Source organism: Mustela nigripes, chromosome 16 (genome assembly GCF_022355385.1).
Source record: "Mustela nigripes isolate SB6536 chromosome 16, MUSNIG.SB6536, whole genome shotgun sequence".
NCBI classification, from domain to species: domain Eukaryota; kingdom Metazoa; phylum Chordata; class Mammalia; order Carnivora; family Mustelidae; genus Mustela; species Mustela nigripes.
The window spans coordinates 56,931,028-56,953,964 of NC_081572.1; the positions used below are offsets into that span (position 1 = coordinate 56,931,028).

A 22,937-nucleotide genomic window follows, 5' to 3' on the forward strand; every position below is an offset into this window, starting at 1 on the left:
TGCGGCGGGGGGATTATGGGAATGCGGCGATGGGATTGTGGGAATGTGTGGCTTGCGACTCTGGCTGTGGATGCTGAAGCTCCTAGAGGGCTTGCAGACGGTAGATGCTCTGCGCCTTTCCTCTGAGACGTTGGTGAGCATCCTTTCATTTAGTCCTGGCAATACTCCTATGAGGTTGGTGCTATTATTAGCTTTCCTTTAAAGATCGGGAAACTGAGGCACAGAGGTTCTAAGCAGTAGCCCAAGATGTCACTCACAGCAACAGAGAGCGTTGGAACCCAGGCAGCCCCGCCACTTGGCCCCACAGCGCCTCCCCGGGCCCTGCCTGGGCTGGCTGTGGTGGCTGTGAATCTGGTCCCCGGGAGATTCCTCCCAGGCTCCCGGCCCTCTCCATCCCCCCCTGCCCCCGCAGAACAATGCTCTCCTTCCCTTACCCCCCACCGCTCAGACTGGCTCTCCCTCACATCCAGGTGTTTCCTCCCTGGCCAGAGGCAGACACGGCAGGGGAAACAGGCCTGCCCCATCCCCAGGGGACAGCTGGGAGCAGGGCCCCCATGTTCCTGGCGCCTCGGGAATCTAGAAAGCCCAAGTGGGCTTCACGGGCTGAGCTCTGCATTTCTGCTGTGGGTCCACTAATCACACGCTCCGAACCAAAGAACCGGGGTGTGCTGTCGGCAAGAATGACTCTCCATGGAGCACAAAGGTCAGAATGCTGGAAATAGCATCTGTCCCCCAAACTCAGGGGGGTTGAGACTGCCCTGGTGGGAGGAGAAGGAAGTGGGTCAGTGGTGGGGAGGTCCCTTCTCCCTGTGCCAGAGCGAGGACAGGTGGGCGGCAGAGCTGCCATCTTGGGAAAGGCGGTGTTTTCCTTCCCTGGTTGTAGACCTGGGGGTTGGCCGCAGGGAGGGCACCTGGGAGGTTGCACGTAAACAACAACCTGGCCCAGGGGCCAGCGATGGGGGAAGGTTGGGGAACTGGGGGTGGGCGGGGGATCGTCAGAAGCTGGGGTCTTCATTGCTGGAACACGGGCCCTGAGCCAGGCCTCCCCAGATCCTCCTCTGAGATCCCCGAGCCCGCTTCCTTGAGCCCTTCCTGTAGCTAGAAGTCTTCCCCACCTTGTCCTGCACCAGCAGTGGGCTGGGAACAGCAGCCGGGAACCGGCTCCCGTTGGCTTCTTCCTGCTCCATCCCCTCCAGCCACCTCGGTGGTTCTGTGGTGGGTCCCAGGGTGTGTTGCACTCCAAGGCTTTGCACCTGCTCTGAGGACTGTTCATTGCGAATATTCTGTATTTAAGGAATGATACCTTCTGAATCCCAGCCCAGTCATTCATCCTTTGTCTCTGATCTTGTCCCTACGTAAAGAATTGTGAAGCGCCTCAAATCTCCCCCCCCACAACTATTCAGTTAGCCGGCCACAGTTTTACCAGCGGAAAACATAAGACTGGAGAGTCCAAGACGGAGGACTTGATGACTCATGGGGCGACAAGCACATGAGAATACAGTCGGAGCATCTCAGGCCAATTCGGCTCTACTCATTCCCATGCCTCTCACAGTTTTCCACCCAGAGCTCACCTCCTCCATGAGATCTCCCTGAGCAACCTTCTAGAAACCTCACCCCCAGCCCTGGAGCCCCACATTCCACTCCCGAGCCTTGTCCTTACAGCACTGACCATCAGCTAGTATATGACTTAATTATCGAATCTATCGTCCATACCCTGCATGCTTGTCACACACCCAGTAAAGTCCAGTCTCTATGAGAGCAGCTGTTTTTGTCTCTTTTAAATGATTGCCCTATCCCCAGGACCTGGAACGGTGTCTCACTGTCTAGAAGGGGCTGAACGAAGTAATGAGTGAGTGAATCCATCCGTTTCCTGGGTCCCCTGTGGAAGACCTGATTTTCTTACCTGTGCCTGCGGGATAGGATCAGGCACACAGCAAGGCTCAGTAAAGGCAACACTGAAGGAGCACCAGGGGGCGGAGCAGGGTGAGAGGCAGCCTGCAAGGACGGGGGTGCTTCTCCTGCGTGGTGGGGACCCACCCCAGACTGCTTTCCCTGCTGCCGACACCAGCGGCTAGGACTCTCCCCGACTGGTAGCACAGGCTGGTGTATTCCTTTCCTGTGCTGTTACGTTCTTGCGGTGACTTGGGGCAGTGGGGGAGGCACATGAGCTGATCTCTGATGTGCCCTTTGCTCCAGTAGTGGCACAAAAGCCACAATGGGACATTACAACCTGTGTTGTCCAAGGTGGGACCTGAGCTGGACCCCCATGCACAGGTGGCAGAGGACGATGTCCTTCTCACCGCCACGCCTGGGTCCCCTTCCCCGACATGGGCATCTCCTTCGCCAGCATTCTGAGCACCAACACAGTCTTCGATTCATGTGCCATTTGTCCAACCAGTAGTACCCCCACAGACTTCTTTCTGCTCCCTGGCCTGAGAACGGTCAGGGAGGGTGACCTTATCCTGTCTTCCTGTGAGCACCTAATACTCGTTCATTCAAAGATATTTATCGGGGGCCTTCTACTGGTATAAGCAGCGTCAGGTAATGGGGACCCAGCAGTGCATAAACAGAGTCCTGCCCTCAGGGAACATTCTAGCAGAGGCAACCAGTCCATTCACAAATGGGACTCCTTGCATGGTGCCCAGGGAAGTGGAGAGGCACTCCGTGGGTGTTTGTTGACTGACTCACATGGGCACCATTGGCAACCCCAGTGCCCAGCTCACAAATACTATCTTTTTTTTTTTTTTTTTGAAGATTGATTTATTTATTGGAGAGGGAGCACAAAGACAGGGGAGGGGCAGAGAGAGAGAAAAGAGCATCTTAAGCAGCCTCCCTGCTGATCGCAGAGCTGAACACGGGGCTCAGTCCCACAACCCATGAGATCAGATCATGACCCAGCAGAAACCAAGAGTCGAACGCTTAACAGACTGAGCCACCCAGGCACCCCTGAAAAGCCATTATTAGCTGCTCGTGGAACATTAGGCGTGGAGACGCAGTGTCGCTTACAGATGGCTCACCATCTGCCTACAGGGGCCCGCAGTGGCATGAATGATGCCCCAACCAAGCTCCTGAGCACCAGGGAACACGGGTGTCTCTGCCTCTGCTCACAGGGTGGGCACACCTGTGGGCTGTTGCCATGCAGGGAAGTGGACCCCATCTTGCCAGATCTCCCTGTTAATTCCTTTTATGTAAAAGTTGGGAGTCTGGATTTTTATATAAAATATGACTTCTTAAGAGTTGGCCACAGATTCAGATCTTCTGAATCTCTGGCTTCTTCTGGGTAGGGGGGCCAATGGCCCAGACAAGGGTTAAGGATACTGGCTTTTCACTCTAGAGTGGTTTGAATCTTCTCAATTTGCCATTGGCATGGTGGTTCATCAAAAAGTGAGTTTTATTGATCTATACTAGGCAGAGCATGTCACTGGGGCCCTGGGGCGAATCTGGGAAATGGGTTCGTTGTCTGGAACTTGTGGACACAGGTCCCTGAGAGTGTCAGTGTGCTGATCGTGGGGTAGGCGTGTGGCCGCTAGGGCCACAATGCTGTCCTTAGAAAATCCTTTAAAAGTCAGGGCCCCAGTTCAAAGGGCAAGGACCGTGTCTCCCTCATTCATGTCTGAACACCCACACCCTTGCCCAATTTCTGCTGTCTGGACTGGACCGTGTTCCATAGATCCTCTGGTTTGCTTAGTAACATCAGTCATTTTGAACACTCCCAGGAACTAGGAAGAGAGCCCTGGGGCCTCTGAGCCACCCAACTGGAGGTTCCCTGTCTGTGGAACTTCCTGCTCTTTTCCTGGATCTGTTTTCTCAGGCTTTGTTTCTGTATTTTACCTATAAGACAATCCCATGTGCTTATCTGGTTTCCCAGCCTTCTGGAAGAGCAGAGATGGCTGAGACACGGTTGCTGCCAACAGTGGGGAGCCCTTGTTGGAATTAGAACAGTCCCCTCTGAGCCGACACATTACAGCAAGTGCCTCTTCACATGGATGAATTACAAAACCTCACCCTCCCCAGCAGGCTGGATTACCAAAAGGCCAACAAAACGGTCCACCCAACGGTAGCCCCCATTCACCCACTAAGTGCAAGGTGCACCCCCACTGCTGAGACAGGACTCATACCCAAGGAGTCAGAAAGTACGAGCCATTCAGGGCAGGATGGAGGCTGCCGTCACCTGCAGACAGCCCCTGAAGTTGTTGGCATGCAACAATGATGTGCCATGAGCCCCCATGAGATTCATCAAGAAGACCATCAGAGACCTGTTTCGGTGCCAAAATGGGCAGCTTCATTTCCTAAGAAATGCATGCCATCATGAAGTGAAGAGAGGTAATGTTGATGCATTCTGAGAATGACCGCGTTCTGCTTCTTTCTATTTCCTGTCTGGGTGTAACCTTGTCCCCTGAGGGCTCCCCCACCGTCTTATGGTCAACAGCCCCAAAGGACAGGAAATAGATCACAGAGGTCTGTGGAGGAGCAGGGGGGCCACAAAGCATCTCCAGCACCTGTGCAAATATTCATAAGCACCGAAGAAGCGTTTGCTGAATGAACGAGCAAGCAAATGAATGAAGAGAAAAACGGCTAAGGAGGCTTTCCGACACTGGTTGTTTACGCCTCTTAAAATTTTTACTTTCTGTTAAAAACCAGCCCAGAATAGCCCCAACTTTGCACCATGAGTCCTGAGACACGCACACATCTTTAATTTATCTCTCTCTGATTTCTTTTCCTTCGAGATGCTCAATATTCCTTATCCGTGGATTCCACCTGGACAGAAGCTTACCTGAGTGTTCATTTCTTTCTTTTTCACTAGTACAGAGGGTGCCCTGTGAGATTTGGAGGTGGGAGAAGAAGGGGTGCAGAGGGCAAGGGAGGTGGCCATGACCTCATCCCCTCAGCTGAGATGGAGGTCTAGCCCTGGTTTCATCATTCATTAGCCATGTGATTTTGGGCAAGATGCTTCACCTTTCTTCTACAGAATGTTAATTCATCATCTACTGGGTACCAGCACTGCCCAAGGAGTGGACATGCTGTGGTGAATAGACTCAGGAGGGCCCAGTGTTGGTGCAGCTCGTGTTCTAATGAATAGCCAAGAAAATTAATCATGACACAGGAGAACTTCTGAAACTGATAAATGCTATGAATAAAATAAAAGTGTGTGCTAGAGGATCACCTAGGGTGGGTGGTGGGTTTATTTTAGGTAGATTGACCAGGAAAGGCCTCTCTGAGGAGGCAAAATTTTAAATGAGACCTTAGTATTGAGAAGGAGCTTACTGTGGAGAAAGGTGTTCCAGGCAGAGCCGTGTGAAGGTCCTGAGGCAGGTCTGGGAAGTGTGAGTAACACAGTGAGCCAAGAGATGAGAGCCTCGTGAGCCAGAAGGAGAGGGGGGAGAGATGAACCTGGAGAGGTCCACTGGGTCCAAATGAGGCAAGATTTAGGCAAGGTGAGGAGTGGGGTGTTATTCTAAGATCCAAGAGAAGCCATTGGAGAGCTTTAATCAAGGACTGGGGTGTAGAGAAAGAGTGGATGCAGAGGGACTTATTGGGGGATGACCATGATCTGAGCAAGAAGTGATGATAGCTTGGTCCCCGTGCGTTGGGCAGAGATTATCTTTTCATTCTTAATCACAGCTAATAGAGGGGGACCTGGAAATCCCACATCCTGGGTCCCACTTGGGAAGCTTCTCTTGGCCTCTCTGCATCACTGGGTCTGGAGTCAGGGTCTGCCCTGTCCCCACCGTGCGGTGGCTCAGACCACCCCACGTTGCCATTTCCAGCTCCTCCCCCCAGACTGGGGACATCCTGGGGTCAGCCACATGCTCTCATCCACAGTTGGATTTTCAGGTTTGCGTGTTCACAATTCCTTCAGTTTCGATGTCTACTCTCAACCACAAAAACACGCCATGAAGGCTTTTCAGAAAGAATGAGCAGCAATGAATGCTCAACACGTTCCTTCTTTGGTGGAGTTTTGGGTCCCTCATCTCCACACCAAGCTCTTTTTCAAAATTTTGTCATGAAACACTTTGACATTCTACCTGGCACTTTGGGACACCCATGTCACCCAGGGTATGGAGGGGCTGCAGCTGAAAGAGGCCAGAGATGAGCCCCACAGGTGCCCAGGAAGAGGGAAGGGCAATTATTTTAATAGTTTTGTCATTTATTTTAAGTTAACCTGCTTTTAAGTTAACATACGCAGAGCAACATGACAGGAGTCTTCCTTTGCTGGATGGTAGGCTCACAGGTGTCCATTTTATTCGTAGGTTTCACGACGCTATTGGGCACACTCTGTTCCACAATAAAAAATAAAGTCACGCATCGTCTTGGTTGATAAAAATCTCAATTCCGGGGCACCTGGGTGGCTCAGTGGGTTAAGCCTCTGCTTTTGGCTCGGGTCATGATCTCAGGGTCTTGGGATCGAGCCCCACATCGGGCTCTCTGCTCAGTGGGGACCTGCTTCCCCCTCTCTCTGCCTACTTGTGATAGCCCTCTGTGTTGAATAAATAAATAAAGTCTTTTTTTAAAAAATCTCAATTTCTGTGAATTCCTAGCCACCCAGCCCCCAGCACCATTAATTTTCACATGTGTTCTCACCACCACCGCATCTTCCTCGCAATTAATTTGTTAAAAAAGAACTGGATATGTGTCCTGTAGAGGTTCTCAGAATCTGTATTTTCCATCCTGGTCGTAGGTGTCCACGTACTCTATTTTCTGTAAATCAGCCATCCATATAGAGACTTGTTTGCTTTTAAAATACATAAAACATGCACAAGTTTTAAAAATTAAAATGGTCCGAAAAGGTGTCTATTGAAAGATCAGAGGCCTTCCCGGCCCCTTCCCTCAAGTGCGTTCTCAGAGGCAGTTAGTGTCACGTGTGTAAATGACAGGGATCTGGTTTTACAAACCTGTGAAAACACCCATCAAGTGAGGAGTGCTTTTTGTTTCTTTGTTTAGTAAATTCTAGAGTTTGGTGATAAGTATTTAAGCGTATAACCACATGGTGCCAGTTACAAATTAGGGTGTGGGCTTCTCTCTTTCTAAAAAAAATAATGTACTTAAGATTTATATACAGTGAAATGGACTGTTTTTCCTATACCCTTCTATGAGTTTTTTTTTTTTAAGATTTTATTTATTCATTTGACAGACAGAGACCACAGGTAGGCAGAGGCAGGCAGACAGAGAGGAAGGGAAGCAGGCTCCCTGCTGAGCAGAGAACCAGATGTGGGGCTCGATCCCAGGACCCTGACGTCATGATCTGAGCTGAGGGCAGAGGTTTTAACCCACTGAGCCACCCAGGTGCGACTCCTTCTATGAGTTTTAACACATGTGTAGACTGATGTTTCCATCACCCCAATCAGGATATATATATTACGAACTGTTTAAACAATTATTTTTCCTGCTTGGGGTTATTATTTGTTTTGTTATCATGAAGTTTTGTGAATTCTTTCTATGTCCTGGATACAAGTTCTTTGTCACATTTGTGATTTGAAAATATTTTCTCCAAGTCTGTACTTTGTCTTTTCATTTTCTTCTTCTCCTCCTCCTCCTCCTCCTCCTCATCTTTCTTCTTCTTCTTCTTCTTCTTCTTCTTCTTCTTCTTCTTCTTCCTCTTCTTCTCCTTCTCCTTCTCCTTCTCCTTCTCCTTCTCCTTCTTCTTCTTCTTCTTCTTCTTCTTCTTCTTCTTCTTCTTCAAGATTTTATTTATTTATTTGACAGAGATCACAAGTAGGCAGAGAGGCAGGCACTGAGAGAGGGAAGCAGGCTCCCCGCCAAGCAGAGAGCCCAACGCGGGGCTCAATCCCTGGATTGACCTGAGCCGAAGGCCGAGGCTTAACCCACTGAGCCACCCAGGCTCCCCTGTCTTTTCATTTCTTAAAGCTACTTTTGCAAAGCCAAAGTTTTTAATTTTGGTAAAGTCCAGTTCATCAGTTTTTCCCTTTATGGATCATGCTTTTAGTATCATATCTAAGAATTCTCTCTAACCCAAGGTCATGAAGACTTTTCCCTGTGTTTTCTTCTAAACCTTTATAGTTTTACCTTTTACATTCAGACTGTGATGCATTTTAAGTTCGTTTTGATTTGAGGTATAGAATTTAAGTTGAGGTGCTTTGTGTGTGTGTGTGTGTGTGTATTGATGATTGATTGATTTTTCCAGACAATTTGTTGAAAAGACTTATCCTTCCCCTTTGATTGTCTTTACAACTTTGTAAAAAATCGATTGGTTGGGGGCGCCCACGTGGTTCAGTGGGTTAAGCCTTACCTTTGACTCAGGACATGGTCTTGGGGTCTTGGGATCAAGCCCCACGTTGGGCTCTCTGCTTGACAGTGAGCTTGCTTCCCCCTCTCTCTCTGCCTGCCTCTCTGTGATCTCTGTCAAATAAATAAATAAAATCTTTTAAAAAATCAATTGGTTTTTTCAATGTGTGTCTATTTCTGGACCCTCTATTCTATTCCTTGGATTTGTGTGTAGTCCTTCACTAATAATTTTATGGTTGTTTTTAAAATAGGGAGATGAGTCCTCAAATTTAAAAAAAATTTTTTTTGGCTACTTCAGTTCTTAGAAATTTTAGAATCTGCTTATCTTCTATCTGCAACAGAAATCTGCTGATATTTTTATTGGAATTACATTAAATCTATAAATCAGTTGGAAAGAAGGGACATCTCAACCATATTGGGTCTTCCAGGTCATAAACAGGGTGTGTCTTCATTTATTTCGGTGTTCTTTGATTTATTTCATCAGCATTTTGTGGTATTCGTCATACAGATCCTACAAGTGTTTTGTTAGCTCTATTTCTCTTTTTAAGTATTTCTCTCTTTTCCTTTTGGAGCTACTTTAAATGGCATTGCATTTTAAATTTTGGTTTTCAGTTGTTCCTTTCTTAGCATATAGAAATATGCCTGATGTTGTATGCTGACATTATATCCTGTGATCCTCGCAGACTCATTATTAGTTCTAGGAGATTTTTTTGGTAGATTCTTAGGGATTATATATGTACACCTATTATGTGTGAATAGGGCTGTTTTATTTGCAAATAGTTTTATTTCTTCCTTTCCAATATGTACACCTCTTTTCTTTTTCTACTTTTTTTTTTTTCTGTCTTGTTACACTGGCTTCCAATAATATGTTGATTTGTTGAGTAGAAGTGGTGAGAGTGAATGTCCTTGCCTTTTCCTAATCTTTGAGGGGAACTATTCAGTTTTTTAAAAATTTTTATGTATGTTAGTTGAGAGGGTTTTTTTGGTCTAAGCCCTATATCAGATTAATGAAGTTCCCTTTTAGTCCTAATGTATTCTAATGTATTTATCATAAAATTAAAAATTTGTCAAATGTTTTTACTGCCTCAACTAATAAGAACATATGGTTTTTCTTTTTTAGTCTTTAATATAACAGATTACTCTGATTGACGTTCATATATTGAACCAGTCTTGCATCCCTGCAATAAACCTCACCAAGTTGTTATGCATTATTCTTTTTATATATTCCTTGTCTTCATTTGCTAATATTTTGCTCAGAATTTTTTTCATTTATGTTTATAAAGGATATGGGTCTATTTTCTTTTCTTGTACTATTTTTGTCTGGTTTAGATATCAGGAGAATGCTAGACTCCTAAAATGAGTTGGGAAGTGTTAACCCACTTATTTTATTTTGGGGGCATATGGATTACTTAGAAATGTGTTGTTTAATATTCCGGTATTTGGAGATATCCTAATTATTTTTATGTTACTAATTTCAAGTTTAATTTCATTATGATCAGCAAACCTACTTTGTATAATTCAATTATTTTAAATTTATTGAGGTTTGTTTTATAACCAAGAGTATTGTCTATCTTGGTGAATGTTTCTTGTACACTTGAAAAGAATTCATATTCTGCTATTGTTGTATGTAGTGTTCTATGAATGCCAGTTAAATTCAGTTGGTTGATAGTATTCATTTTTTCCATATATTCAGTTAGTTGATAGTACTCAGTTTTTCCATGTCCTTCTTGATTTTCTATCTGCTGGTTCTATCAGTCACTGAGAGAGTACTGTTAAAATTTCCAGCTATAATTGTGGATTTGCCTACTTGTAATTTAGTTTCATTAGTTTTTCCTTTGTGTATTTTGAAGCTCTCTTTTTAAGTGCAGAAATGTTTAGAATTGTTATAACTTCTTCATGAATTGACATTTTAATCATTATGAAATGTAATAAGAAGCTTATTCTGACAATTTTCCTTGCTCTGAAATCTACTTTGTCTCATACTAATACACCTACTTCAGCATTCTTTCGATTAATATTCAAGTAGTATATATATTTTTTTGTTCTTTTGCTTACCTATGACATTATATTTGAAGTAAATTTATTGTAATCAGCATAGAGTTGGTTCTGTTTTTTTTTAAATGCTGACTATCTATGTCTTTTAATTAGTGTGTTTAGACTGTTTACATTTAATATAACAATTGATATATTTTTATTCAGGTCTACCACTTTATTACTCATCTTCAGTTTGTTATTTCTTAATTTTATTCCTCTGATAGAGGGAAGAAAGCATTAAGGATTTTTCCCATGCCCTTGGAACTATAGTTCCTCTAGTCAGAGGGAAGAATTTCCCTTTTTCAGAATTTTAGGCACCTGTTTGGCCACCATGGCCAACCACTGTTGCTGCTGTTGCTATTAAAAGATTGCCTGGGGGATATGGAAGGAGGAATTGCAAAATAAAAAGTAAATTCCCCCATCTCTTCAATCCTTTTGGGACCTTTTTTTTTTTTTATGTTAAGACCAGAAAGAGAGGCTTTTATTCTAGCTCTTTCTGTCTGCCCTAAGTGTGGACTTGTGAATTTCAGGCTATCTTTGTGGTCCAGACCAGTGGATAATGGGGAGGGGGGAAGTGAAGAAAACTCATTGCCAGATTGTTCATGAACTGGTTTTCTTCCCCATTCTGCCTGATACCATTTACTTCTCAGAATCCTCAGATAGCCATTCCATGCATACCATCCAGAATTTTTAGGTTTTTTTTGAGTGGAAGAGTTACAACAGAGTGTACTTACTCCATGTTAACTAGAGCCAGGACCTTCAGTGTCACATCTTGATGTTTAGCTGTTTATTGTTTTGTTTTGTTTTTTAAGATTTTGTTTATTTGAGAGAGAGAACATGAGAAGGTAGAAGGTCGAGGGAGAAGTAGACTCCCTGTAGAGCTGGGAGCCCATTGCGGGACTCGATCCCAGGGCTCCAGAATCATGACCTGAGCTGAAGGCAGTTGTTTAACCAACTGAGCCACCCAGGAGCCCTGATGTTTAGTTTTTACTGACTTTTTACAATACATCTGAGGAAATTTAGAAATACATTTTTAAAAATTAATGTGTTAGAAATGTGTTAACTGCTTTGTTACCTAGTGTTTGAGATGAATACTTCTGAAAATCTTTTTAATTCAGTAAATGTAAATATGTCATCATTTTTATGTCTGCTTAGTATTCCATTGCATGAGTAACTTTAATTTGCTTAATTGACCCTCTGCCATTGGGCCTTAAAGTTTCTTCTGTTTTTCTCCCTTTATAAACAATGTGTTGACGGATATTGTTGTATACTTTCCTTATGCACTTATCCAATTATTTCCTTAGGATAAATTCCTAAGAATGGAGTTGCTTGGACAAAAAGTATACACATTTTGAATTTTGATGTTTATTGCCCAACTACCCTCCAGGAAAGCTATACCAATTTCTGCTCTCACCAACTGAGTACAGAGAAAATTTTCCTGTATCTTCAGCAACAGTTGTTTTATCTTTTCTAATAATTGCCAATGGTATATCACATTTTAACATTCCTTCCTATGATTGTCAATCATCTAGAATTATTCAGAATACATTATAATTTTAATTCATTCAATTTGATCAGTGATATTTTATACTTTTAACATTAATTTTTATTGTGGTAAAATATACATATCATAAAATTTTCCATTTTAGCCATTTTAAAGTATATGGATTTGGTGTCATTAAGTGCATTCACAACATTGTACAATCACCACAGTCCATTTACAGAAATTTTTCATCATCTCTGTACCCACTGAATAGTAATTCTCCTCTCCTCCTTCCCCACAAGCCCTGGTAACCTCTGTTACACTTTTCTCTCTCTGTGAATCTGCCTATTGTTAGTGCCTCATGTAAATAGAGTCAAATATTTGTCCTTTTGGCCTGATATATTTCACTTGCATGATGATTTCAAGGCTCATCTATGATGTAGCATGTGTCCAAAGTTCATTCCACTTTTAAGGTTGAATAATTTTCCATCATATGGATATACCACATTTTGTTTACCCATTCACCTGTTGATGGATGTTTGTAGTATTTCCAGTTTGGGGCTATTTTGAATAATGCTGCCATGAATGCTGATATGCAAGTATCTGCTAGAGTCCCTATTTTCACTTCTTTTGGGTATTTACCTAGGAGTGGAATTTCTGGGTCCTGTGGTAAATCTGTGTTTAACTTTATGAGGAGTCACTATACTCTTTTTCCACCACAGCTGCACCATCTTGAATTCCAACTAGCAACACACCAGGTCTAATGTTTCCATATCCTTGCCAACCCTTGCTGTCGCTTTCTTTTTTAAACAGCTGTCGTGGTGGGTGGGGAGTGATTCATCTATATTTTTAAACTATCTTTATTAGATTTTGCTATCAAGGCTAAGTTGGCTTTTTCAGAGAATCTCTCCTTCTTTATGCTTTGAATAGTTGAAATAGCTTAACATTTTTCATTGCTGGTTTGAGAGAACTTATCAGAGGAACCATCTGAGACATATATCAACTGTTTTTTTTTTTTTTAAGAGATTTATTTATTTATTTTAGACCATGTGTACCAGTGGGGAAGAGGCAGAAGGAGAGAGAGAATCTCAAGCAGGCTCCACACCAAGCACAGAGCCTGATGCAGGTTTTAAGAGCTAATTCTTTGATGGCTCTCTTTGTTTCTTCATTGATCACTAACAAAAGCAGTTTTCCTAATTCAATGGAGCCTTTTGTGTCATTTTTACTTCCCTAGAAAACCATGTGTGAGATACAGGTTCTTTTTTTTTTTTTTTTTTTGCTACAAATAAACATATTACATATCATATATGTACATATGTGGCATGCATTGTGTTATCTTTTCTAATCATTGTCAATGGCCTATCACATTTTAATGCTCATTTATATGATTTGTTTATATGATTATCAATAGATTACAGTTACTCAGAGTACATTATATTTTATTCCATTGAGTATATATGACACTTACCATTCCTGATATTTTCTTATTTTTTTTCTCTCTCTCTGAATTAGCTTTCTCAGGTGCATCTTTATTCATTTATTCTTGGATTTGGTCAGAGTTCTGCTTTTCAGTTTTGGAGTTTATTGCTCTGGGGAGCAGGCTTTGGGGGGGGTTCCCCTGACTGGGGTCACGGTGGGGCAGCCAGGGGTCATGACATTTGAGAGCCAGATAGTCTGAGTTCGGTGCTCATTCCTTTACTTGCCATCTCTTTGACCTTGAATCATTATTTAACCTCTCCGTGCTTCAATTTCCCCATCTGTAGAAGATAGTACCTACCTTATACAGTTAATATGAATATTAAAAATTCGATTGTTTTAAAATGTTTAGAAGAGTACCCAGCACACAGCCAGCACCATAGAAGAATTCCTCCAAAATGTTAGGAGTCTAAGTCCCCTAGGAGCCTCTCTGCTCCCCCAAATACACTTTCTATACCTTCCTACCACTTAGCTAACTGCTTCTTATTTTGCAGAACCACCTCTCTGCGGAAAAACAACCACTTTACTTTCCATTCTGCTGCCTGAGACGACCACATCCTTCTTACTCACACCCCAGCCTCCCATGGAGAGCTCAGGTCAGTATGACTGGGGGCAGCGGGGTCTCACAAGCCTGGTTTCGTCGTGGGGAAGGCCTCCCTTGCAGGTGAGAAGGCCCCCAGGGTTGGGAGGACCACCTTCACCTTCACCCAGACCCCAAGCTCAGCTGCCCAAATGCGAGAACATCTTGAGGAGTGGACAGCCACACACCTGTATGAGACCCAGCTGCTTGGACACTGGGGATAATGACAATGAGGGCCAAGATCTATCACCACATGTTTTTATTTACTTAACAAAAACCTCTGTAGTGCTTATAATCTGTCAAGTAGTGATAAAAACACTTGACAAATAGTATCTCACTGAGTCTTCGTAAAGACCCCATGAGATAGATGTTATCATCGTCCCCGTTTTGCAGAAGGAGAAAGTGAGACCCAGAGGGGAGAGGTACTGCTCCCAAGGCCACCTACAGATACCATATAGTCAAACCAGGGTTTGACCCTAGCAGTCTCAGTCCAGCGCTATGCCTGAATGATTTCACTGAGGGCTGTCCTGTGCATTCATCAGAAGGATCCGTGAGGTACAGTATCAATGTAATCTTGCTCGTTTCACTGAAGGGGAAATGGAGGCTCAAGTTAGGTAATTTGTGCAAGCCACATAGCTGGTAAGTGGCAGAACCACCATCAGAACCAAGGTCTAGCTCATTCCCAACCCCAGACTCTTCATGCCTTATCAACCTGGGACACAAGGAGAGATGACCCTTCCCTCGAGATGTGTATCACCAACGGTCACCCAGGAAATCCCACAGCACTCCTCATGAGACATAGACTCTGATGCCCTTAAAGACCCTGATCCAGGGAAGGGGAGGGCATGTCCAAGGCAGGTGCAGCTACTGGGTTGTTACCATCTCTCAGACATGTGTCCTTTACACACACACACACACACACACAAACACACACACACACACACACACTACTGCATAGACATAGACATACGACAGGTGACCCCCTCCCACATCAGATGGGCAGAAGGAAACATCCCAAAATTCTGATGCTTGCCCTGGGAGCTCTGAAGGGGGGGGGGGGTGTTTCATGATCAGAACTGCAGTTCTATGGGCTGTGTTCCGAAATTAAAAATGTTTATAACCTTTTCCACCTTCTTAGAGCCCTAAAGGGTTCTGTCATTCTAGAGTCAAGATGAGGGGCACCTGAAAAATTATTTTTTTAAGGGATACAAAAGAGCAGTGTGGCACAGGCACCAAAGCTATAGTTATTTTGCTATCCCTGCAAATCTGAGCTTTTGTTCCACATGAGGGCAAGGGTGATCGGGCATGGGATGGAAGAAAACTGTGAGCAACATTACTCTGGTTGATGGTGTGTCTGGGTGCTGAGCCCAGATTTCAGTGACCAGCTGAGAGGCTGAGACCAGGGGATTCCCAGACAAGTCCTTGGCCCTGGTTGGAAGGGCAGTCCGGGAGGTCCAGATGGTCAATATGTCAAGGTCAGAGAAAGTTCACCCTCTGAAAACCAGGGAACCAATGTACCCAGTGACATCCATCTCTACAGAGCTCGGGAGTCCCAAGTCTGAGTCAGAACACAAACACAAACCAACCGTGTTCCTCTCAGTTGTTTTATGGCTCAGCTGACATGAGGAAATGGGCCCTGGGGTTAGTGATTTTATAGTGATTTGAGAAAAGAATGGTCCAGAAAGTGTTTGTTGGTATTTGCCATTTCCATCCCAGGGAGGGGAGCTGACTCGGATGGCTGATATCCGGAGAGCAGAAAAGGGCAATACTTTCCAGTACTCCAGTTTGAGGGGAGCATCCCTTGGAAATTACAACCTCTTTGGTAGTAATTTTGTGGGTACCAAGTGACCTGAGTGTCCCTATAACCCTTGCATCTGGATGGACACATCTACCCGTGCCCCAGTTCCACTCGTTGGCTAAAGAAGGCTGAGGAAAGGGCGCCTGGGTGGCTCAGTGGGTTAAAGCCTCTGCCTTGGGCTCAGGTAATGATCTCAGGGTCCTGGGATTGAGGCCCACATCGGGCTCTCTGCTCAGCGGGGAGCCTGCTTCCTCCTCTCTCTCTGCCTACTTGTGATCTCTGTCTGTCAAATAAATAATAAAAATCTTTAAAAAAAAAAAAAAAAAGCTGAGGAAATACTTAGTTTGATTGTTCCACCAGCCTTCTCCATCCCGATGCCTTGGGCCTCTGTGGGTATGTTAGGAAGGGCGTCCTACTGCACAACCATGTGCAGAATGATTTGTCTTGGGGAATTTGCTCACATTATTATGAAGGCTGACAAGCCCCAAGGCCTGCAGTTGGCAAGCTAGAGACCCAGGAGAGCCTATGGTATAGTTCCAGTCCAAAGGCAAGGAAAAATCCAATGTCCTAGCTGGAAAGCAGTCTAGCAGAAAGAATTCCCTATTACTTGGAGACGGGGCAAGTCAGCCTTTTGTTCTGTGCAGGTCTTCTACTGATTAGATGAGGCCCACCCACATTAGGGAGAACAGTCTGTCAACTCAGTCTAGTGATTTAAAAAATTCATTCAAAAACACCCTCCCAGAGATACCCAGAAGAATGTTTGACCAAATATCTGGGTGTCCTGTGGCCCAGTCGAGGTGACACATAAAAAACCATGACAAGTAGGTATGGGGTGACTTCAAGACAACAAAGACAGGTCTGCTTAGAAAAATCTTAGAAGATTTTATTCATGTCATGGCTGGACCCCAAGAGAGTTAGAGCCATGGTGTCTGCTGCCTAGTTCCCAGGGTCACGTTTCTGAAGAAATGTATACGTCTTGCAAAACAAGTGAAATACAGCAATAATAAAAATGAAACTTCCTCCCGTTATGTTTTTTGAATCTCCTCCTGTCACCATGAAGCCAGGAAGGAGCCATTCTGACCCTGTGACCTTCATCCTTTATGCAGGGATAATCGGCCTCTGTGAACTCTGAGCATCTTGGCACCTGACTCCTTCCTTGACTAACAGCTCAATTGTCCAGAGCTCTCAGCTTAAGAGCTAAGACAGTAATTCCTACCCTAACTATCCGTTCGAGTGTCCTGGGGCACTATTAAAAAAGAAATTATTAGTCCCTACTCTCAGAGATCTGATTTAAGCTAGTTTCCACAGAACAAAAGGCTGTATGTTAGTGTTTTTTTAAAGCTCTCCAGGTGGTTCTTCTGTGAAGCCAAGATTGGGAAGAAGGGAAAAGGCAAGCATCCTACAAGGACGTTTGGGAGAGATCTGATTCTGTCTGGGACCACAGGGCAACGCAGAGCCGGAATGGCCATGTGCTGCTATAGCTTCAAATGGCCTGAAGTTGAAGACTGGACCTTGAACTGCCTTTAGAGCTGCGACTCTTTGTCCAGGCACCTTTATCTGGGGCATTGGCTTTTGGTATTCAAAGCCCAGATACACATAGATAAACATAATGTTGTTCTCCCTTTTCCGGGTAAGCAGGTGACTATAAGGGGACATATAAGAGTGGGGCTTTAGAGGAAGAGCATCCGCCAAAGGGACAGCTCTCTTCCAACAGCTCTGTGCCCTCGCACAGATGCCAGCCTCATTTGTCCAGCTGTCAAATGGGACGAGAGCCTCCGAGGTCCTTCTGGGCCTGACCTCTGTGTTCCGAGAGACAATACGGCACAAGACAAAGAGCTCTTGACTTGGAATCTACAAAGCAGAGCAAGGAGAACTGTATTGCCCTACTAAGCTCCCAGGGCTCTGCTCAGAAGCCAGTGAGATGAGATTCCAGAAAATTATCTGTGCGTCCGAGGGTCTGTCAGAAAGGCTAGCTGGTATACCCGTGAGCCCAATGTTGGTGGGTTAGCACAACCAATGCTTACGTCTCACATCACCATCCAGGCCAGGCTCCAGTCCTTCAGGGATGAGACTCCTTCCCTCTCGTGGCACCATCTCCACCAACACGTCTTCCAAAGTCGCCAAGGAATAGGAAGAGAGAGGTGGAGGATAATACAGAGGATTTTTTTTTAAGTCTTATGTATTTATTTGAGAGAGTGAGAGAGAGCGAGCATAAGCAAGGGGAGCTGCAGAGGGAGAGGGAGAAGCAGACTCCCCACTGAGCAGGAAGCCCGAGGTGGGGCTCGATCCCTAGACCCTGGGATCATGACCCAAGCCGGAGGCAGATCCTTAACCCATGGAGCCACCCAGGCGCCCCAGTGCAGAGGATTTTATGTCATACCTTGTGTCCACCACATTCCACTGGACAGGATGGCGTCCATCTAGCTGCAGGGGATTCTGGGAAATGTAGTCTTCCTGGCGACCCAGAACAAACATGAACTCGGTTTTGTTGAACACCTCACATTGTCTTATCACACTTCCGTAAGACTCTCTGAGTGTACGCCTTTTACGTGCAATTTAAATGTTAGATATTAATAGTAACATGATGCCTAATAGTAATATCCCACATTCCTGGGTGGAGGGGAAGGTAATAATTATGAATGGCCTTTATTATTGGCTGTTCTGAGTCAAGAGTAATGTTAGACATGCATGTCATATACAAATAACCCTGAGCTGCTTGTGGCACAAGAAATATCCTGTTTCTTTCGTTTGCTTAATCAGATCAAATCCAGCTTCAAGCTCTCATTTTCCAAGGTCAGTACAAATTCCAGGGTCATTTGCCTGGGCTTCCTCCTGCCTGTTCGTGATCTCGTAAGCCCAGGGGTTACAAAGTCTTCATGATGAGAAGAGGCTGTGTCTTCAATTCACTGTAGCTGCCACACCCCTGTCCCCAAACAGGTTGGCCAGGTATGCACCATCCATAGGGAGAGAGAGGGTTCCTTTGGAGACATTCTTATGCGCTGGCAAAGGTAACCCAGGAGACCACAGCTATGGCCCTCTAGCACAGAGTATAGTGCTCACCTGCCTCCATCTGAGCTCTCTGCCACCCCCCTAGGCTGTGTCCCAGCCAGCTCCAGTCTTTCTCGTTCCCTGGGTCCCCATAAACGTGTGCTCTCACAGCCTCCCACCTCGGGTTGCCACTGTCCTCAGTAGCTACAAGCAGCAGCCTTCATCCCTATCCTTTGAGACAATCCAGCTTGGTTTTCTCAGTCCCAGAGCCAGGGGTCTCAAACTCAAGGGGCCAGGTACAGGGTGTCGATGAGCCAGACAAGGAGAGGGGGCCGCTATGAAGAATTGGGGTAGCTGGGCCCCGTCTCAAGGGGGCAGCCCCTTCCCGGCCCCGTCGGTTGCAACATGTGCGAAGAATGCATGCCTGGTGTCAACAGACTTTCCAGGGATGCCAGAAACCCAAACTTTCATGCAAAATCTCCTGATTTGTACATGTTGGCAGCTGATTTGATTTTTTTTTTTTCCAAGACACTCTACAAGCCCAAACAAAACACGTCTGCAGGCCAGATGTGGACCAAAGCCTGAGCGCTTGTTCCGGCCGCCCAGACTTTCGAAAACATACTTTATGTGAGGCTGTCTCCTGGGGCTATTGGCAACTTCTCTATTTTTCTCTGAAACATAAAAGCTTGACTCCCTGTGCAAGGCAGGAGAACCCAGGGCTCAGAAGACAAAGGCTTGGCTGCCCTTCTAGTGAGGGGCAGGGAGGAGATGATGGCTATCATAGTTTGAAGTCTGTGCTGTCCATGGAGAGGCGGCTGGGGATGGAGGGAGACAGAAGGAAGGAAGGAGGAAAGAAGAAAGTAGACATAACAATGTCTTAAAAACTCTGCCTGCATTAACTCATTAAATCTCCGTGTAAGGTTGGGGCGCCTGGGTGGCTCAGTGGGTTAAAGCCTCTGCTTCCGGCTCAGGTCATGATCCCAAGGTCCTGGGATTGAGCCCCGAATCAGGCTCTCTGCTCAGTGGGGAGCCTGCTTCCCCCGACCCTCTCTGCCTGCCTCTCTGCCTACTTGTGATCTCTCTATGTCAAAATAAATAAAATAAAAAATAAATAAATCTCCATGTAAGGTGGACACAGGTAGGTAAAAAGGCAGCTTGTGACCAGCCTTCATGCCAGGCTTCATGATTTCCTTGCCAGGGGGGCGGGGGGCACGGAAGGGTGGGGGGTGATGCACGGCCCAGCAGTGTGGCCGGGGGAGAAACTTGAGCTGTGAGAGCCTCCCACTCTCAGCCTCTGGGAGACTCAGAAACAGACTTTGATGAGTTCCAAGGGGACCAAGTGAGTGGCAGGAGAAAGGTGGGGGGTTTTCGAGAAGCAGGGGAGCCCTGGCCAGCTTAGCCGAGTGCACGCCAGAACCCCAGAAGGGTCGGTCTCTGAGCACCAGCGCCTTGGCTGAACACATTCTACCTGCTGATTGTTTAAAACATGTGATCTCTATCTGCATCCTCCAAAGGAGTGTGAGACAATTATGATACAGGTTTCGTAGAACATAAAGCAAGAGCCCCAAAGAGGAGCAGAGAGGAAACGTCCCTGTCCCTGGAGATGAGCTGGTTTTTGAGGCTGGGCCCCCACTTTGTCAGTTTCCTGACAACCCAACAAAAGAGGAACCCCTGAGGCGTGTGGTTGGTGTTCTCTGACAACCAAAGGCACACTTGCTCGTGAAGGAAGACAGACGCTTGATGAGAGCCAGTCAAAAAGAGGAATTTATGGTGTGGGAAGTGTCTCTCATGCTTCCTGTTTTTAGTCTGGAGTCTCCGAGAAGCAGACCTCATGATGGGGTGGCCACGCAGGGATTGAGGTGGGGACACAGCCCAGGGGCAGGCTATGGAGAGGGCGCTGACAGGTGTCCAGCTCTGAGGGAAGGAGAAAGAGTTGAGTTGCTCGTGGAAATGCATTCGACACAGCTGTGGCCAAGAAAGGCTCAGCAGTGTGGTTGGGGAGCCCTGAGCCCAAGTCAGGTGCCTCAAGGATGCAAGTCTTGGAGGAGGAGTGTCACAGTGGCCAGAAGTGTGGCCCCGCACCAGGCGATGGGCTGCAGGTGCCCAGCCCCAAGCCCCCCCCCCCCACCCTGGCCAGCTAACCTCTTCCTGCAGTGGGAGATGGGCCAGGGGCCTCCCCACCACTCCCATGCTTCCCGGATGTCAGTGGCTCATTCTTGTACCACGCTCACGCTTTGGCATGCCATTGGACCACAGCTGAAGAAAGAACGATCTCGTGACACTGGTTCCAGTGGCAAAGGAGACTTCATTCAAGACAAACACACCACGGGACAGAGATGGGGCTCGACTCCAGATCACACAAAGACACCAGGGGAGTTACAAGCCCATGGACTGCAAGAGGGTGGGGCAGGTGGGAAATCAGTCCGAGGAGACTTGGGGCATCTAGATTTGGCTAACAGTGTTCTGCTCAAGCTGGGCCAGGCCAGCGGGATAGGGGAGGGATAGAACCGGGCCAGGGCTGGGGTCTGGAGGGGAAGTTGGCTTAGCAAAGCCTGAGTTCAGTTTGATGAGGAGACAGTCTGTCCTTTCCTGTCCCATCCTTGATCTGACATGAAATTGACTTGAAATTTAGGAACACATATTTTTTTGAACAGATAAAGATAAGTGCCTAATTATTCAGGTTTTAGGACAGCATGAGTATCCCTAAAACAGCCCTGTGAGCCACCAGTGGAATACCCACGGTGCTTTGGGGAACGTGGGTTTTACAGAGAACAGGGAGGTGCTGATGGAAAGGCTTATTGGAGAGCTGTGTGCTGGCTGCCTGCTCTAAGTTGATCACTTTGGGGCACCTCTTGGGGCTTAAAGAAGGGGTGAAAGATGGTCTCAGGGAGAGCAGACATGGGGGCGAGGGTGAGGCTGGGGTCGCTGAGCTCCAAAGCTCCTGGCCCCAGTGCTCCCCCCACCCATCCCTGCTGCCCAGATGCGGAGCTGGACCTCCAGCGGAGCGTGCAAGCCGTTCTCCGGGAACTCAGCCCTCAGGCCCCAGCCCTGCAGAGCAACCAAGGTAAGAGCCAGCAGGCAGCCTCTGTCCCACTCCTTCTCAGCCACCTCCCCAGCTCCCCATGTGAGCAAAATTCCTCTTGACCTGCACGACCTCCAGACACGTGGCCCCAGGTGCTGAGGTCTAAACATTGCCAGCCCATAGGCCACGCGCACACTCTGGCCCACTCATGTCCCACATCCCTGCCTTTCCACCCCAAGAATGCACTGTCCTTGACAGGCAGTGGAGCAGAAATCCTCCACGTGTGACAAGCCCTCCCCACTATGTCACCAGAGCCAGGCACCCAGCTGAGGGGTCAGTTCTGTAGCCAGTCACAGTCACAGCATGGGGCTCCAAGGGCTCCGGTTCCAGCTCAGGGGGATCCCCTCTAAGAGCCCCCATGCCCCGCCTGCATGTGCTGGGGTCCCCTCTGTCCTGGCCAGGCATGTGGAGATGGTCCCTGCACAAGAAGGTCGAGAGAGATCCCGGGAAGAGTCCGGTGCTGGTCCGTATTCTGCTCAGAGAGCTGGAAAAGGTGGGTTCTTGGGCTTCGGAGAGGTGGGTGGGGGGTGGGGAGGAGGGAGAGAGGTCAAGCCAGGTGGGGCCTCAGTCCCATCACTGCTGCATCCACCCTCCCCCCAACTCTGGTCCTTTGTGGACCTCCTGCGTGATTTTCAGCAGCTCTGTCTCCCTCCTCTACTTCTTGAAGGGCAGACTTCCACGGTTTCACGTGACTTAGCGTATTTCAGAAAGAAGTTCTGTACCATGGCCACACATGGAAAATCCCCACTTGTGGGAACAGGAAACGCGGATAAACATAAATGCATACCTATTAAAAATGTTTCAAAATTGTTCTTGTACCTCCCCAAAAGGATCCCCTCCCCCATGCTCTGTGTCGTATCCATTTGGGAGATGCTGCTCTCAGGGCACCTCCACGGTCCAGGGACTGGCCTACTGCTCGGCACCAGCTCCTACCCTGAGTGGATGCCGCCCACCCCCCAGGCTCTCCCAGCTCTCTCCACCCCCATGCTCCCTCCCCACCCCACCCCTTCCTTGCTGGGGCAGGCCATGCTCTTTTCCCTCCCCTTGGCGTGGTGGGATGCTTGCCTTCTACCCCATCTCCTGCCCACACCTACCCCCACCCAACCTGTGCCCTGCTAGGAGGTGGTGAGCGCCCCCTCGAGCCCCAGCCCAGTAAATGCCCCGCGGTCTCCTGTTTTCTAGGCAGTAAGTGAAGACCTCCGGCATGTCATCATTCCCTTGCTGCATACTCTGCTGTACGTGCTCACTAAGG

General features: G+C 46.8%; 1 protein-coding gene across 2 annotated transcripts in view; it reads left to right on the forward strand.

Moving 5' to 3' along the window:
- Positions 1 to 22,937, forward strand: part of PIK3R6 (phosphoinositide-3-kinase regulatory subunit 6) — a 49,176-nt gene that overhangs the window by 1,266 nt on the left and 24,973 nt on the right. The window contains exons 2-5 of one of the 2 annotated variants that reach the window (XM_059379060.1): positions 13,732 to 13,833; positions 21,584 to 21,667; positions 22,087 to 22,178; positions 22,868 to 22,936. In XM_059379060.1, the coding sequence (XP_059235043.1) occupies positions 13,821 to 13,833; positions 21,584 to 21,667; positions 22,087 to 22,178; positions 22,868 to 22,936 (258 nt within the window). In that variant the 5' untranslated portion in view covers positions 13,732 to 13,820. Of the gene's footprint in view, positions 1 to 13,731; positions 13,834 to 21,583; positions 21,668 to 22,086; positions 22,179 to 22,867; position 22,937 lie in introns of those variants that run through there. The other variant, XM_059379061.1, reaches the window with a different exon arrangement.